This window comes from Plectropomus leopardus, chromosome 11 (genome assembly GCF_008729295.1).
Source record: "Plectropomus leopardus isolate mb chromosome 11, YSFRI_Pleo_2.0, whole genome shotgun sequence".
In the NCBI taxonomy this organism is placed as follows: Eukaryota; Metazoa; Chordata; class Actinopteri; order Perciformes; family Serranidae; genus Plectropomus; species Plectropomus leopardus.
In genome coordinates, this window is record NC_056473.1 from 10,927,165 (window position 1) to 10,942,084 (window position 14,920).

The 14,920-nt window shown below is 39.3% G+C and overlaps 1 protein-coding gene across 3 annotated transcripts in view; it reads left to right on the forward strand.

Moving 5' to 3' along the window:
* shisal1b (shisa like 1b) overlaps positions 1–14,920 on the forward strand; it is a 45,046-nt gene that overhangs the window by 25,961 nt on the left and 4,165 nt on the right. For 2 of the 3 annotated variants that reach the window (XM_042496675.1, XM_042496676.1), the window contains exons 3-4: positions 3,413–3,629; positions 7,442–7,748. In XM_042496675.1, the coding sequence (XP_042352609.1) occupies positions 3,413–3,629; positions 7,442–7,748 (524 nt within the window). Of the gene's footprint in view, positions 1–3,412; positions 3,630–7,441; positions 7,749–14,920 lie in introns of those variants that run through there. The other variant, XM_042496678.1, reaches the window with a different exon arrangement.

A 14,920-nucleotide genomic window follows, 5' to 3' on the forward strand; every position in this document is an offset into this window, starting at 1 on the left:
ATACCTGGATTTACACACTTTACACACTACAAATTAATTTCGGTTCTGTCTTCTCAGGAATCTGCCACTGCAATGAAAACTATAGATTATCAACCAGAACCAACAGAAAGTAACATAAACCAACCCATACATCTGTTTTTTAGTCCCAAAAAAATGTCAAAAAACAAAAAAAAAACAGAACAAAAAAAAATAAAGAAATAACTTAAGTCACACTATCAAATTTGTTGTGTGACCAACAATCCAAAACAAAATTATATTCAGAAAAAATTATATTTGGAAAATACCAAATGTTCAGCTAGAAGCAGGCAAATGTGTGGCATTTTTGCAGCTGACTGATTACCAAAATTGTTGTTAGTCTATTGACAAGTTGATGGCATGCAGTGTGCTCATTTCGTCAAGCTTACGCAACAAATTGAACCAAGGACATACTTTGGACTGATGCTCATATTCAGCTGTTTTTTCATGTATTAATAACAGCAAGAAGGAACATCACACTTAGCTAAAGATCAGTTTTATAGCTCACATAACCTCCAAATGGATGAGCCACTTGTGAGTCAATATCACTTTTATTTGCTTAGAGATTCACACTAAGAAATGAAATGCAATTACAACAAAGCCAACATTACCTCTATGTTTAAGAAGAAAAAAGAAAACTGTCGGTTTGATTGTAGCAATAAATAAATAAATACGATGTGCGAGCACTGACTGATGTTCAGATGTTGCTTGTTGTTTTGGGAGAGAGAGAGAGCCATGGCAGTTTTCAGACTGCAGGTTGTAAACATACTGCAATGCAAGAGCCAAGCTGTTAACTGCATCCTACATTTCAAGAGGTGTTAATGAAATTAAGCAGGTGGCTGTTTACAACTGTATGGTTCCCAGAACCAGCTGTTGATGATTTGAGAGAGAGATTTCAGAGACTTCCCCCTAAACTCTTCTCTTTCAAAACCTTAAAGTCTTGCATCGTTAGAGGACTTTATGGTCAACTTCTGATGTTGAGGCCGTCTGTTTCCTTATTGCCAGTTCATGTATCTATAAACTGCTGACCCACTCCTTTACGTGTAAGGATTTATGGGATATAAATAACAAGACTTGACTGCAGACCCATGTCACTGATTCACAAACTTGTAGAGCTAATGCAAAGGTCAAATGAAGAGTTTCCTCTCACTATATAAACCACCCGTCACTTCTAATCCCACTCTGTCCTTCAGCACCGCTTTATTTCACCCCTTTTTCTGCTGCGGGTTGTCGAAGGGAAGATGACTGGCCACACCGAGCTCATTATAACCTGAAAGAGTTCTCTCCTTTCAAATGCTGATCTGTCCCTGCCTGAGATTACTGAAAGACTTCTATCATCCCGCAGTCTAAGTGGACCTTGAACTAAATCACAGCAACAACACATTTACTGCCAGATTCTAGGGTGCACTGATGAAAGGAAACACAAGATAAAGACTTATCAGTTATAATAAAACTAATCCGGATGCAATTCACATGAGATTGCATTATTTAATTTAGACAGAGAATGATGAAAAAAAGGAAATCAAAGAGTTTTTTTATTACCGAATTAGCAAATGATGCACATAAACAGAGCCAAATTAATACACCAGCATGGATGATATCATGTAAGATTTTAACTTTTGGCACATGAAAATAGAATCTGCACATTGTATCATTCTTGCAGTAAAAAAAGAAGTAGCCAAAAAATGTATTTACTGTAATTTAGAAAAAGTGTCACTGTTACATAGTTTGGGGCATCAGAGAGAGAACAGACATGTTTACTTTTGAACTGTGAAATGCCTCCTTCAATACTTAGTGACTATTCTGACTGCCAGTATTAAATAGTATTTCATAATCTTGTTTGTTAGTCTCATGGAGTTATTTTAGATTGGTCTTTTGGGTTGTATAACAGTGCGTTGTTTCTAAAGCCCCTTTCGCTCTCAAAAAAACCCACTAACACCCGCTAACACCTGGCTTTTTAATGTAATGGAAAGATTAAGATGGGCATTAACACCCACGTCAAATGACTCAGTAGTACTGCAGTAGTCACAGGTATTTATCGGCCATGGCTCTGATCAGCTTAAATAAAAATACAATACCTTGATGAACAAATTGTAGCCCCTCATTAGCAAGATGCAATGATAGACAGCCCCAGCAGTTGAAAACTTTGAGAGAGAGACTGAAAAAGTAAGAGGAAAAAAAAAGAAGTAACCACCATAGCATTTTCACTGGCCTCCATGCTGCTTTCTACTGTTTACTTACCCATTCTCTGGCCTGATACTGGGTTCCATTACGATACCATTGAGTTAAAAAAGAAAACAGCTGTATACTAACCGTCTATGAATGTGAAATCACACGGCATGGCTCAGGCTAAACCTTTTGTAAAACATGAACAAATACATACAGAGAATGAACACCATAGTACTTTCTTTTTAATCTAGTTTGACATTACGCTAATGTATAATGTTCCACCTTTTATCAGAAATCCTTTTTTGTTAGTTGCTTGTAGACAATAGTTGCCAGAGTGGGTTTGTCCTGGCCCATTGTGAAGTACATTAACTACGATGAGCTCCTTAAATACTAGTCATATCTGGTTCATTTCTCTGACAGATTGGGTGTTTTATTATTATCAGATGGAGTCTCAGCTGCTGCTGAAGTGGATTCCTGTGATTTCATTTTCAAGCAAAGGTTTATTGGTTGCCAGATTTTATAACAAAAACAATATTGTTTTTTTCCCTTGTGGCAGCAAGGATGCCGATTTATCTTCTCCTAAAGCTGCAGGGACTTGAAAGCATAGCTACAGATGAATGCAAATAAGTCAGCAGAGTACGATTTACACATATCTTTGCATTACTCCATAATAAACCTGGGTCACTCAAGCTTTGATGAACATGTAAAGAGACTGGTGTTTCTTTGATTTAAGTTGAGTTCATGTGGTAACATGGAGAAGAAAAATACTACTCTGGCGTTAAGATATTCTGTAACTGATCTGAGTACAATATTTGGCATTTCCATCCAGAAGCGCTGACACTTGTGTTTGCATAATGACCTAATAAATTAGATGTACTGGATGTTTTTTTTAAGGTTATTGGGCTCCTTAAAGAATAAAGGTGACAGAGCTTTTGCCATCAGGGCCTGCACGCTTTATGTGATTTCTCCCATCTGCTTGTTTTGCTTCTGTTTTCCTCGCCCATCACCATTATTTTTATATGCACTTTCTCCAGTCAAAAATCAATAACTCTAATAAGTGGCTGTCATTTCTCACAGTGGGAGGACAAACACAGACTCTGCCTCAAAGGTCATGAGTCACATTTCGCTGAGTGTTTGTGTTTTTGTCTCCTGCTGTACTAACATACTTCTTGTCTGACATTTCTGAGTCCATTTTAAATATAAATCTTTGTCTTCCCCAAAACTGCAGCCCTCTCAGCTCACTACCGAGTGTGTGAACCCTACTCCGACCACAAGGGGCGTTACCACTTTGGCTTTCACTGCCCACGCCTCACAGACAACAACAAGACCTACATGTTCTGCTGCTACCACAACAACACCGCCTTCAAATATTGCTGCAATGAGACCGAGTTTCAGATGGTCATGCAGATAAACCTCACCACCACCTCAGACGGTTATGCACACAAGTAAGTAAAAAAAAAAAAATCACCCAGCCATTGACCCTATTTGACCTCTTTACACACCTGCATCTGCACCAATACCAGTTCTGTGTCATTCGTCCTATTTTTTTCCAGTTTAGTGTGACATCAGTTTGATTTAAAAAACAACAACAGAGGATTTTGATTTGGGGGAAATATAATAAAATAAAAATGTTAGTCATTATTATCTATATCAATACATGATTTTTTCCTTCTCACCAGGGGTGGCAGTGTTGCTGTAATGAGTGCTAATAATATCACAATAATAATAATAATAATAATAATACAGAATAATAATACAGAAGATCTGCGGATCGACCTGAAACTGCAAATCCTGTAATAACCATCCGCTGCTGAAATAATTCTGTCGGGCAGTACGTTTAAAGTGATCATTTTGGGACATTTCATACAAGTGTAACTGAGCTAATATATTGCAAAATAAAGGGAATTTGGAAAAAATAATTTAAATGTTTTGCTTATTCTCATAATATTGAGAAACACAAAACTAACAGGCACAGTTAACATGCCTGTTAGTAATGCACCTGATCGAAGAGGCTCTCATATTTCAGCTAATGCAGAAAACAGAGGCGACATATAAAATCAGAAGTCAATGTAAACATTAAAACAATAATTTAGATAATTATTTTCATTTTATTCTAATTTTAACCCACAATCTGACCCACATGTTCTTTGTATTACCCAGAATCAAACTTTGAAATAAATAAATAATAACGGTGATAACCAAAGGACTTTGTTGTATGCACTCTACTGTCATTTTGTTGTGACTTACAAAGCCAACAAAGAGTGCATATGTTCCTCAAAGCAGCTACTCTAGCTTTTGTAACCTATTAACTATGTTTAGAAATTGTAGGTCTGCATCTGGATCTGGATCAGCATGTCCTGCAGCTTGTAAGGCAAATCAGACAGACAGTCACTTATGTCGATATTGGAGAATATTTAAATCCAGGGATGGATTAAGAAATGGACCTAGCAGGCACAGGCCCATGGGCTGAGGGTGTAGGGTGTATTTCAGCTAAAAAGCAATGCAGGAATAAGAGCTGCAAGGTTTGGTTGTCTACTGAATTTGTCAATGGACAGAAAAATAAACTATTTTGATGATCAATTAATTGTTAAATGATTTTCACATGCTGTTGCAAGCCTTCTTAAATATGGAGATTCCTGCTTTTTCAGTTTTAACTCATATTAAATTGAATAACTTTGAGTTTTGGACTGACATAACAAAACATTTCAAGACCTCACCTTGGACTTTGAGAAACTAGGATGGACTTTTTTTCATTATTTTCTGACATTACATTGACCACACAATCAATTACTCTTATAAGAAAAAGGCAGATTACTCAATAATGAAAATAATCGTTAGTTACCTCCCTTCCAGGAATAAGACAGGATGTTAACTCCTAAACGACTTGGTTCAGTAGTAATGAGACAAAATATTAAGTGTTTTTTTTTGTTGGCCAGTCTGTGGCGTTAACCACATCAAATGCTTATCAGATCTTCCTTAGACCATGATGGAACTTCCACCAAATTACATTAAAATCTATTTTGTAGTATTTGAGTTATCCTGCAAAACACAAACAAACAGGACCACAGCATAACCTCCATGGCTTGGTGGAAGTAATCAAAGAAAAGACAAGTTGTGCTGAATCCTGAGTAGAGTTTTATGGAAACAGCTATAGTGGCGCAAACTGTTTCAGATATGACATTTCCTCAGATGAGATGAAAAAAGACTATTATAGTCTACTTGAAAATGCTTCGCTCCCTCGACAGTACTGTACTCATTGACACCGTTTGCCTCTTACTCAGAGGGTTCGGTGACATTGATCCACACCTACAGAGGCATTCAAAATCACCACAGAGAAGAGCAGATGCAGAAAGCAGTTATTGTGTTGTGAGCTGGCTGCCTCCGCACGATAGCTCACATACACCGGTGTTAAGTGCTGGCTATTACATCAAGCATCACTATGGCATCCTATCATACTGTAGTAAAGAAATCCTTGCAAGACTTAATGTACTTTATGCTATTATTAATAGTGAACTACAGACACATGCCACAATATAACAGCACATTTTAATAGGGAGCTAATAAAACTGGAGACTTATTTATTTGTTTCTGGATAAACAGATTTAAGCAAAGTGAAGGACACAGAAAAATGAGCCTCTTGTTCTGTGGGAGCTCTCAGCCCTCTGTACTAATGCCCTCCCAGCATGCCTCTGTCTCGGGTGGTTCACACTGCCCTGCAGCAGGTCATGATATTTCATTTTAGTGTCAGATGGCCTGTTGGGCCACTCTTTCATCCTGGCTCACTGTGCGACAGGACTGTGGGTATGATATTTACCACTGGCCAAGCGAGTTAAACTGGCCATAATTCTGCCCTCTACACTGAACGGAGAAAATGGTATTATAATTTAAGACTCACTGCAGTTCAAGGTAAAACTAAAGCTCTTTTTTTTTTTGAGGATTTCACGATTCAGTGCTTTATAGCATATGGCTTTTCATGCAGTTACAGAGTAGGTGAAATAATGCAGAATAAAATTAGATTTAGAGTGGAAGAGTCATCTGAGAATAACATTTTGTAAAAGCAACAGAAGCAGCTACAAACCTTTGACAGATAATCAATTGCATTTGCTTTCCTGCTCAGAGGAAGCTGTGTTAAATAATAAATAACATTTGTTTTAGTTGTGTGGTGACAATCGATCCCACCAAGTACTGTGCACATATTCTTGTTTGCTTGCCCTCAGGTTGACCGAAATATAGCTTGTTGCCCCCTCAAATTACCTGAGTAGATATACAAACTAAATTATAGGTAAATGTCTCAGACGCAGAGGTGAAGAAAGGCAAATGCATTTAGGGATAAATTTAGAATTGAGTGCAGATTCGCCTGGATTCTTGCTTATTCGAGCAGCGCAGATGTTCATTTTAAAGCCATTTATATGGATAGATATCCCAAGGTCGCATCATTTTCAGACAGAAGTAGATTCACTTGATTAAGTGATGTAGAAGCACTTGGACATCACTTTTTGAAAGAGCTTCAATCAATGCCCTCAAATAAATTGCTAAGTGTACCAACACAAAACAGAAAAAGGGTTTCCCTCTTAATAAATCTATATTTTGAAATAATATCCGGTGTCAGAACTGGAGTTTTTCATTGTGTGATATAGAAGCATCCTAACAGCACTGCTTCACTTACAATTTGTGTGATATTCCCCCACCAAATGTCCTCAGTGCCACAGAAACAGAGACATCGCATCCATTTCATTTAGTGTCCCTGACTGTTATGGCAAAATGCTGCTTTTCAAATCTTTCAGGAAACTATTTCAGTGCATTCACCTTGCTGTACTTTTTGGGTTTGGTGGACTAAAAGAAAGTTCAAATGTGCCACATAAATCCAGCTGGATCATGTAATACATGACGGAAATTTATGAGAGGTTAAAAGGAGGAGCACAAATTTTCCGAGGCACTATAGAGGAGCCAATATGGATTAAAACATTTCTTGAACTGATGAAATTCGTCGTCCTTTTTAAGAAGCAGAAATTAAAAAGGCTGCAAATTTAACAGATGGAGGATTTTTAATTAATGAATTCGTTTTTTTTTATCAAGGGAGGATTTGATGAATGTCTTGGTCTTGCCACATGAACAGCAAACATTCACACCTGGCAGCTCTATTATAGCTATTGGGATTTAAGGGCGCAGCTGAAGGGTAGCTCTGAGCATGTGAGTGTTTATCATCATGTATCCCAGATTACACAGTGCTAATACTCCCAGTCTGTCTCTCCCGCAGTAATTATACAGCCCTAGTTGGTGTGTGGATCTACGGCTTCTTCGTTATGGTGCTGCTGGCGCTGGACTTTCTCTACTACTCAGCCATAAACTACGAGCTGTGCCGGGTCTACCTGGAGAAATGGGGTCTGGGAGGACGCTGGCTGAAGAAGGCTCGGAGTCAGTGGCAAAGGTCCATGACAGAGGAGAGCGAAGCCCAGGCTCAAGCCCAGCCCATGGTCCCTAGCCACTACCAACCCAGACACAGCCTCAGAGGGGAGAGCCACAGCCCCACACTCCTGCCCCACAACACATCCACTGCATGGTGAGTCACTGTCACATGACGAAACTGCAGTTTGGCATGCATGTCTATCGTAAAACTGCAAGAATCAGCAAATTGTGAACTAAGACTGACGTCACAAATCACCTGGGTAACCACAGCTGGTGTCTTCATGGAAATATCTCCATGGGAGCCTTGGCAGTGTGTAAATAATAATCTAAACATTACAGACAGGTAGCCAGAAAAGACCATTTGGATGACTGTGTAGATCAGTTCATTAGACAATCTGATGATGTAGCTCTGTTTTAAGTGATTATGGTCCAGTTTATTCAGAATGTGCAAAACTGCACATTTTCCCAGAGGACATAGAACACCCTCAAACTCTACACAAAAAAGGAGGAAACCTGAAGAAGTATAATTATAATATTGGAAAACAGAAATAAAAAATTAAGTTAATTAATTAAATATTTAAGGGAAATTTTGTATTTTCTCAGTTTCTGTGTCTGGGTGAATTAACTGTCTGAGAAAGATTGCGGCAGCCACAGCAGTGAAATTGAATGCAATAGTTACCGTCAATCTACTTCCATTTTCAGTGCTTGTTTTTGCCACTGACAGGCTAAGATTACTATTATAAGTGTCTGACAACATTATAGAAAGGACCCGTTTTCCTTTACCTCTCACTGGTCTGTTTGTTACTGTGACCAAGTCTCCTCGAGAAGAGGTCTCATTCTGAAATCTCATGAGAGGTGACTTGTTGCAGGAAAAACAACAATGAAAGCATTAGTGACAGCTAAAGAAAAGAATACCAGGATGAGTTTGCTGTGTTGAAGTGCAGAAGGCATAGCACACTCTTATCTAAAAGATCTTTATTTTAAGGCTGAATATTCAGCTGATTTCGACAATGTAGAAAAGTCTGTAAGATTTTAGAACAAGACTTCTCCTTGAGCAGTATCGGTTTCACACACTAAAAAACAGGTCAGAACAAGAGAAAGGTAAAGAAAACCACTTCATTTCTCTGTAGGGTCTTCTCCGTAATGTTGTCAGATACTTACAATAACAATCTGAGCCTGTTGGAGGCAAAACCAAGCACTTTTAGAAGAAGATTACATTGCAGCGGCTGACTAAATAGCAAAGCAGTTTCTGACTTTGGTAACGCACACACAGTGAGGTACAGGCCAGTGCGGCTTTAATGCAAGTCTGTCAAAATTAAAACATGTTGAACAACTCTTCAGAAAAGAGGCCAAAGTTTACCTCAGATCCTTTGTTATTTATTCTACCCAGTGTAACAACTTCATAGTGATGACAGATTTAATACTTTGAAAATGATATAACACAGCTTTTAACACAAAACCCATTTCATGTATAATATTCCTATGTATCAATGTTCAAATTTTCCAGTCAAAAAAACTGAACCAAAATGTCTATGATATCTGTTGAAGCTCTTTAAGAGAACCAAGACAAATGTAGAAAAACTGAAGACCTCCAAAAGGACACCCAAACAGTAGGATTTGTTACATAACCCCATGCTGACTATCACAAATATGATTCGTTCTACTCTGATAAGCTTATTACATTCAAAGACTCTTGCTGTTGTTGAAGGTAAGGTAACAAAAGCTTGGAAAGAAATTCAGATGTCCCTTTAAGAAACATTCTTTTACTTCATTTCTTTTTAAGCACAGGTTCTCTCTGTGCCTCATTTTCCTGTCTGTCTGTTTTTCTCCAGTCAGTGTTTTGTTATGTAGAGGGAGCAACATGGTAGGGAAGCTATGTGTCTAGCAGGACAAATTAGAGCATTTCTAGCATAGTTTCCCCAAGCCAACAGGGAGGAAGCTCAAACATCAGGCTCCCGGTTTACTTGAATTCCTTATTAAGAGTGCAGTGCGCACACAAAGATACACATACATGATATTACCAACTCTGCTCCAGTCAGAATCATAGCAACTCACTGGTAAAGAATTCAGTCATTTTAAACCATGGTTTCCCCCTGACTAAGGAATATAGACTTTATCAATATTTTAAGAATTCTGCCTTTTCTGCCCACTAATGGATAATTCTCTGCAAAGCATCTGATCTGTATTTGTCTTTCATCTCAAAATAGCTGCACTCAGTCTTAATATCAACCTCTTTTTTTTTTAAGGAACTTGGGTTTTTAGTCTGACCAACTCATTAGGGTGCTATCATTATTTATGAGTAGAAAAGAACAGAATAATGTGAAGGCCGCACTGCTCACTAGAGGCCACTGACTCTTATTTAACCTCAATGATTTAACTCCGAGTCACACTGGAGACCTTTCATGAAGTTTATGTGGCAAAACACCACCTGCTGTCCTCTCCGTTTATCTTTTGATTACCTTTGAGAGCAGTCACAGGAGTCTTGAGGTGTGTCATGCTGCGTGTAGCTGTTGTTAAAACATAAGAGATGAATTACGATGTCAGGAGTGAACTGTAACACACAACAGCCGCAAGGTACTTTTTCTTGTTTTGGCAGACATTGCTCAGACTTTCATAAAATAGCTACACAATTGTAGAGCGCAGTCTGAACAAACCTACATTTTTGTGCAGTCAATTTTTCATGTGGTTCTCTATGTCCGACATTGTGCACCCTATCTGTCTGACTGGGGCTCAGAGTGTCTTCCTAGAGGTAGATACAGTATCTCTCTTGGGTCATGATAATTTAATGTGGGCAGAGGTTTGACAAATGACTTTGAGAAGCAGTGTGGACTGTGCGAGCCACAGATAGCGGAACTGGGATGCTGCAGAGGGATCCTGGGGCTGCTTTGCTGCTGGAAACTTGGTTAACTAACACTGGACATACCCATGGAGCCTACTCATTAGACATGAAGTCAGTTCAATATGATAGGACTCATCAATCCTGGACTCATGAGGTTGACCTGTGCTGGCAGCTCTCCAGCTTTAAGCCTGAGGATGTGTAAAGAAAGGAGTCTGGAACTCCAAAGCAGCAAAATGCTCATTGAAAAAATTGGCCTAAAAAAACAGAGCATGCTAAGTTTGTGGATATTCATGCTGACGATGACTGATGGGAAACGTGTAACCACTTTTTAATAAACAGGACAGCTTCGAATATTCCTGGATAATCACTCACATCTGTAGAAAAAAAAAAGAAAAAAAAGGGACAGATGCTGGTAGCTAAATAAAGTCACAAACCGTTTCTGGGGCAAGATTAGAATAGCCTGTTTGCAGTTTCACACAGTGAAAAAAGCACTTCCCACAATCCAGATCATGCTTACACATTTTGTTAAATGTGTTAAGTAACCACGGCTTTCACTGTATGTACACCACAGCTGATGGTGCCCACACAGTGCGTCATCAGTGGCCCATGGTTTATTTGCGGGGGTACAGATCTTTATCCCCAGAGAAGACGCAGGGTAATGGCTCAGAAAACTGGGTCCACTTAGTTGAACATCTGTTGGCCAAATGTAAACAAACAGAGATGGGGTCAAGTCCCAAAACTGGCGCAGCAGCTTCTAAAAACAACCCAGTCGCACAGCAACTCAGGAATCCAGCACAAATGGTTACCAGTGCAGTGGTGCAAACCTCACAGCAAGTCAACGTATCAAATAATTTCTCCATCTAGTTCTTCAGAGAAAGTGCAGCGTGGCATTAAGCGTGTAGGAATATTGTTTACCATATCGCTGTGAGCGGGCTGGTATATGCTGCTGCAGATCTGCTGGGGGCTCAGTGTGGGCGACCTGGGAAACTGTTATTACTTTCTCTCCATGGATACCCTTTATTGAAATCTCCTATTCGTGGATTCAGACCAGTTTCAACAAATAAAAAAGTGAACTGGTGTCATTCTTTACTGTGTTTACAATTGCGTGTAGTGTTTCAGGTGAGAAAAAACAGGTCTGCTAAGCCAGACATTATGGTTTATCATCGCTTAATAGGAAGAATACATTGTTTCTTCACAAGCAGGGAAATAATGTAGCACTTAATGGCAGCAACAACCCACACAATGATTGATAAGAGGTATTTGTACCACAGGGACTACTTCTGAAGCTGAAAGAGTGTGGAGTAGCTCAGCTAAGTTGAAAAAAAAAGGAAATACTGATGTGGTAAACTGTATCCACATATTTATGTTTAGAAAGGAAAATATGCGTACAAAGTGGCAGTACCACATAGACAAGCAACTGTGAGGGAGACGCCTCTAACCAACACAAGTCAGGTACCTAAACAACATGAACTGCAATTAAGAGAGCGTTTAGATAAGTTAAAATAGATTGCAAAAAGTAATGGGTAAATTGTTAAAACATCCACCTTTTGCCACCCTAGGTGGTGGTACAAATGCAAATTTTAACCTTCTGAAAAACAAAAAAGTGTTCAAGCATAAATATCGTAAATTTAAGATTACTATGGGTTGTATGAAAAAAATATTGTAACAATTACTTCTTTTATATAATCAACATATTAATAAGCAAGCTTAACGTTGTGTCCACACAGTCAAAAGTGACTCGGCGATAAAGTAGCTGTTCACATTGTTGCGTTGTCGTTCGTAGTGTGAACACAGCATTAGAGAGACTGGTTGGTGAATTTTGTTCCTTGAGATGGAGCCAAGCTAGCTGTTTTCCCTGTTTTCAGGTTTAAGCTAAACTAAACTAAGCTAAGCAGCTGCTGGTTTTAACTACAAATTTACCATTCAGTTGCCATGGTGGTATTGGAATTCTCATCAAACTTTCAACAAAAAAAGCAAAATAAGTATATCTCCCAACATGTAAAATGTTTCCTTTAAATAACATCCAGTTTAAAATGAATTCACTAAACACATTTGGAACATGTCACGTGGTAAAATGAGGGTACTTGAGCTCATCAGGCAAAAACTACTGGGAGCCACTCCACTAAGTTATGACATTGCCTCAGGAAAATAACATTTTTGCATCACAAATCCTAGCAGGGCTCTCATGTAACCTCTTAAACTGCAATAAACTCAGTTGTTCCTGGAAGCTCCTGCTCTATCTCCATAAAGTACTCAGCAGCATTAAAGCCTTGATTGGTTGTCCACTCGTGGCTATTAGGACATAAAAAGTTGGCCAGGATCCCAGTTTGTGCCAACCCTTTTTGCCCAGTAGTCCACTTGAGTAATTAGTGGTACTGGAGAGCTGCAGCATCATGTGGATATCTTGACAAAAGAAGGAGAATTTAAAAGGAGCTGGCAGTGAGAATCTCTATATTATCACTCTTTTTACAGTCCTTGTGCAGTGTGCCCACTCTGACACTCTCCTCTCTCAGAACTGCAGGAACATCTGATCTGCTGCTGTCATTTCAGTCTGGCTCTACTGCATATTGTAAATAATTTTGTCTGCAGTCAGAGCTGATCAACACTTAGTTTGCAAAAAATAGCTGTGCATGAAGATAAAACATAAACTGCTCCTGTGCTCATGTTTGGTGACACAAGTCCAAGGTGTATCCCCGCCTTTTTGTCCAGTATAAGCTGGGATAGCCCCCCCATGACCCTCGAGGGCAAGTGGGTTTAGTCAACCTTGGTTAATGTGTGCTGAGCATCGGCCAGAAGTGCCACAGATAAAAGTGGGATAAATGAGATGTTGGGCAACATCAAATGGCGCCACTGCACACCAACCACAACGCGTCAAAGAGTCTCTTGGTGATTCATAAATCACTTGGCACCCAGCTACAACAGCACCTCGTGCCAGTAGCCACCCACTCACACAAGGGTTGGTAGCTTACTGGGCCAGCTGAGCTTAGCCATGGATGAAGTGGTCCGTGCAAGGAGGCTTCTGTCATTACTTTCAGTATATACCTGACTCACATACAGTGGTAACACTGCCTCTTACAGTCAGCCCTCAGTGACTCAGTGTTATCACCAAGTCTAGTAAACGGAGTCTCCATCACTCTGCTCAGTCTGTCTGTTACATCACTTTGGTCAACGGTAACCATCCCTAACACAACACTCAAACACCTGTCAGTCTGTCTTCTGAGGAAATGACACTCCACTCTACACCACTCTGGAAGCTGAAACAGCATTTCACATATTTTTTCCCCCGTTGTTATTTTTCTGTCAGAGTGTGATCAAAGCCTAACTGCTTCTCCTGCATATTCACATCCATCTTTGAACTCAGTGGTTGGTTTTTTCTGGTAATAATAGAATTGTACATTATGAAATTATTCCTGGCCTGTCTGTCCGCAGAGCAGCATGCCAGGACCTTGTCCAATTAAAGCAACACTCTCCATGTGGTGTGAGTTAATTAACATCATAGATGCAACAAAGGCGGCCAGGCACAGAGTTCTGCTGCAGGCGAAAAGAAAAGAGCAGGTGAACAGGTTCAGCTCCTTGAAAGTTGTAGAATGACTTTCGGCACTGCCACGAGCAAGTGAGGTGGCAGCAATTTTATTTTGGGCTGTGTTTGTGATCTTTTATTAGATCTGTTGTCAGACATTTACTTTGTATTTTAGGCGTTTTCTCCAGAGTGCATTAGAATAACCTTCAAGTGGAAACTTTTATTTTCCCATCAACTGTGCATTATTTTGAAAGGCAGAAATGAGTGGGATGTGATTCATAGAGGTGGGGGTGAGCTGAAAGTCTTTACAAGAATTTCAGACTTGTAAAATATTCCTGTAAATCTAAATGCTTTTTGAAAAGCAAAGCTGCCACATTTTTATTAGTCATTGAGTTTTAGGGTGTTCAGCTGCTTTTCAAGCCAATATGTTGTTATATAAAGATCAATGTGGATCATTAAGCACACACATCATTATCTGAGACAATTTCAGCCATGCAGCTAAAACCATGTCCGCTTTGTTCAATAGGATCCAGAGATTTTTTTCCAAACAACTCATGTGGCAACTCAGTGAAATGTGCTGATGCAAACGTGCAGTCAGGGCTTTAAAATGACTGTTTGGAGATGATAAAGCAATGATATACCCTTTGTTTCTGTTTTTTTCCACTTCTTAATAGTTATATACAATCTTTGAAATTTCTATATACACATGTATGGGATGAATAGCCTCCTTTATCTTTCTCCGGACGTCCACCGACTCAGTCAGTGACCTCAACCACTTCCCACGTAATGCTGCAACTGGTTTTAGTCTGGTGTTCACTGTATAACTTTTTAAGGGTCCACTTGGGTTTCCACGCCAAGTCCAAATTATACAGAAGTCGGGTAGGATCTTGTTTTACTGCAACGGTCTCTGGTCCTTGTGTCAAGACTTCTAGTACTCAAATGGATCTGAGCCTACTGAGCTCTGACCATGT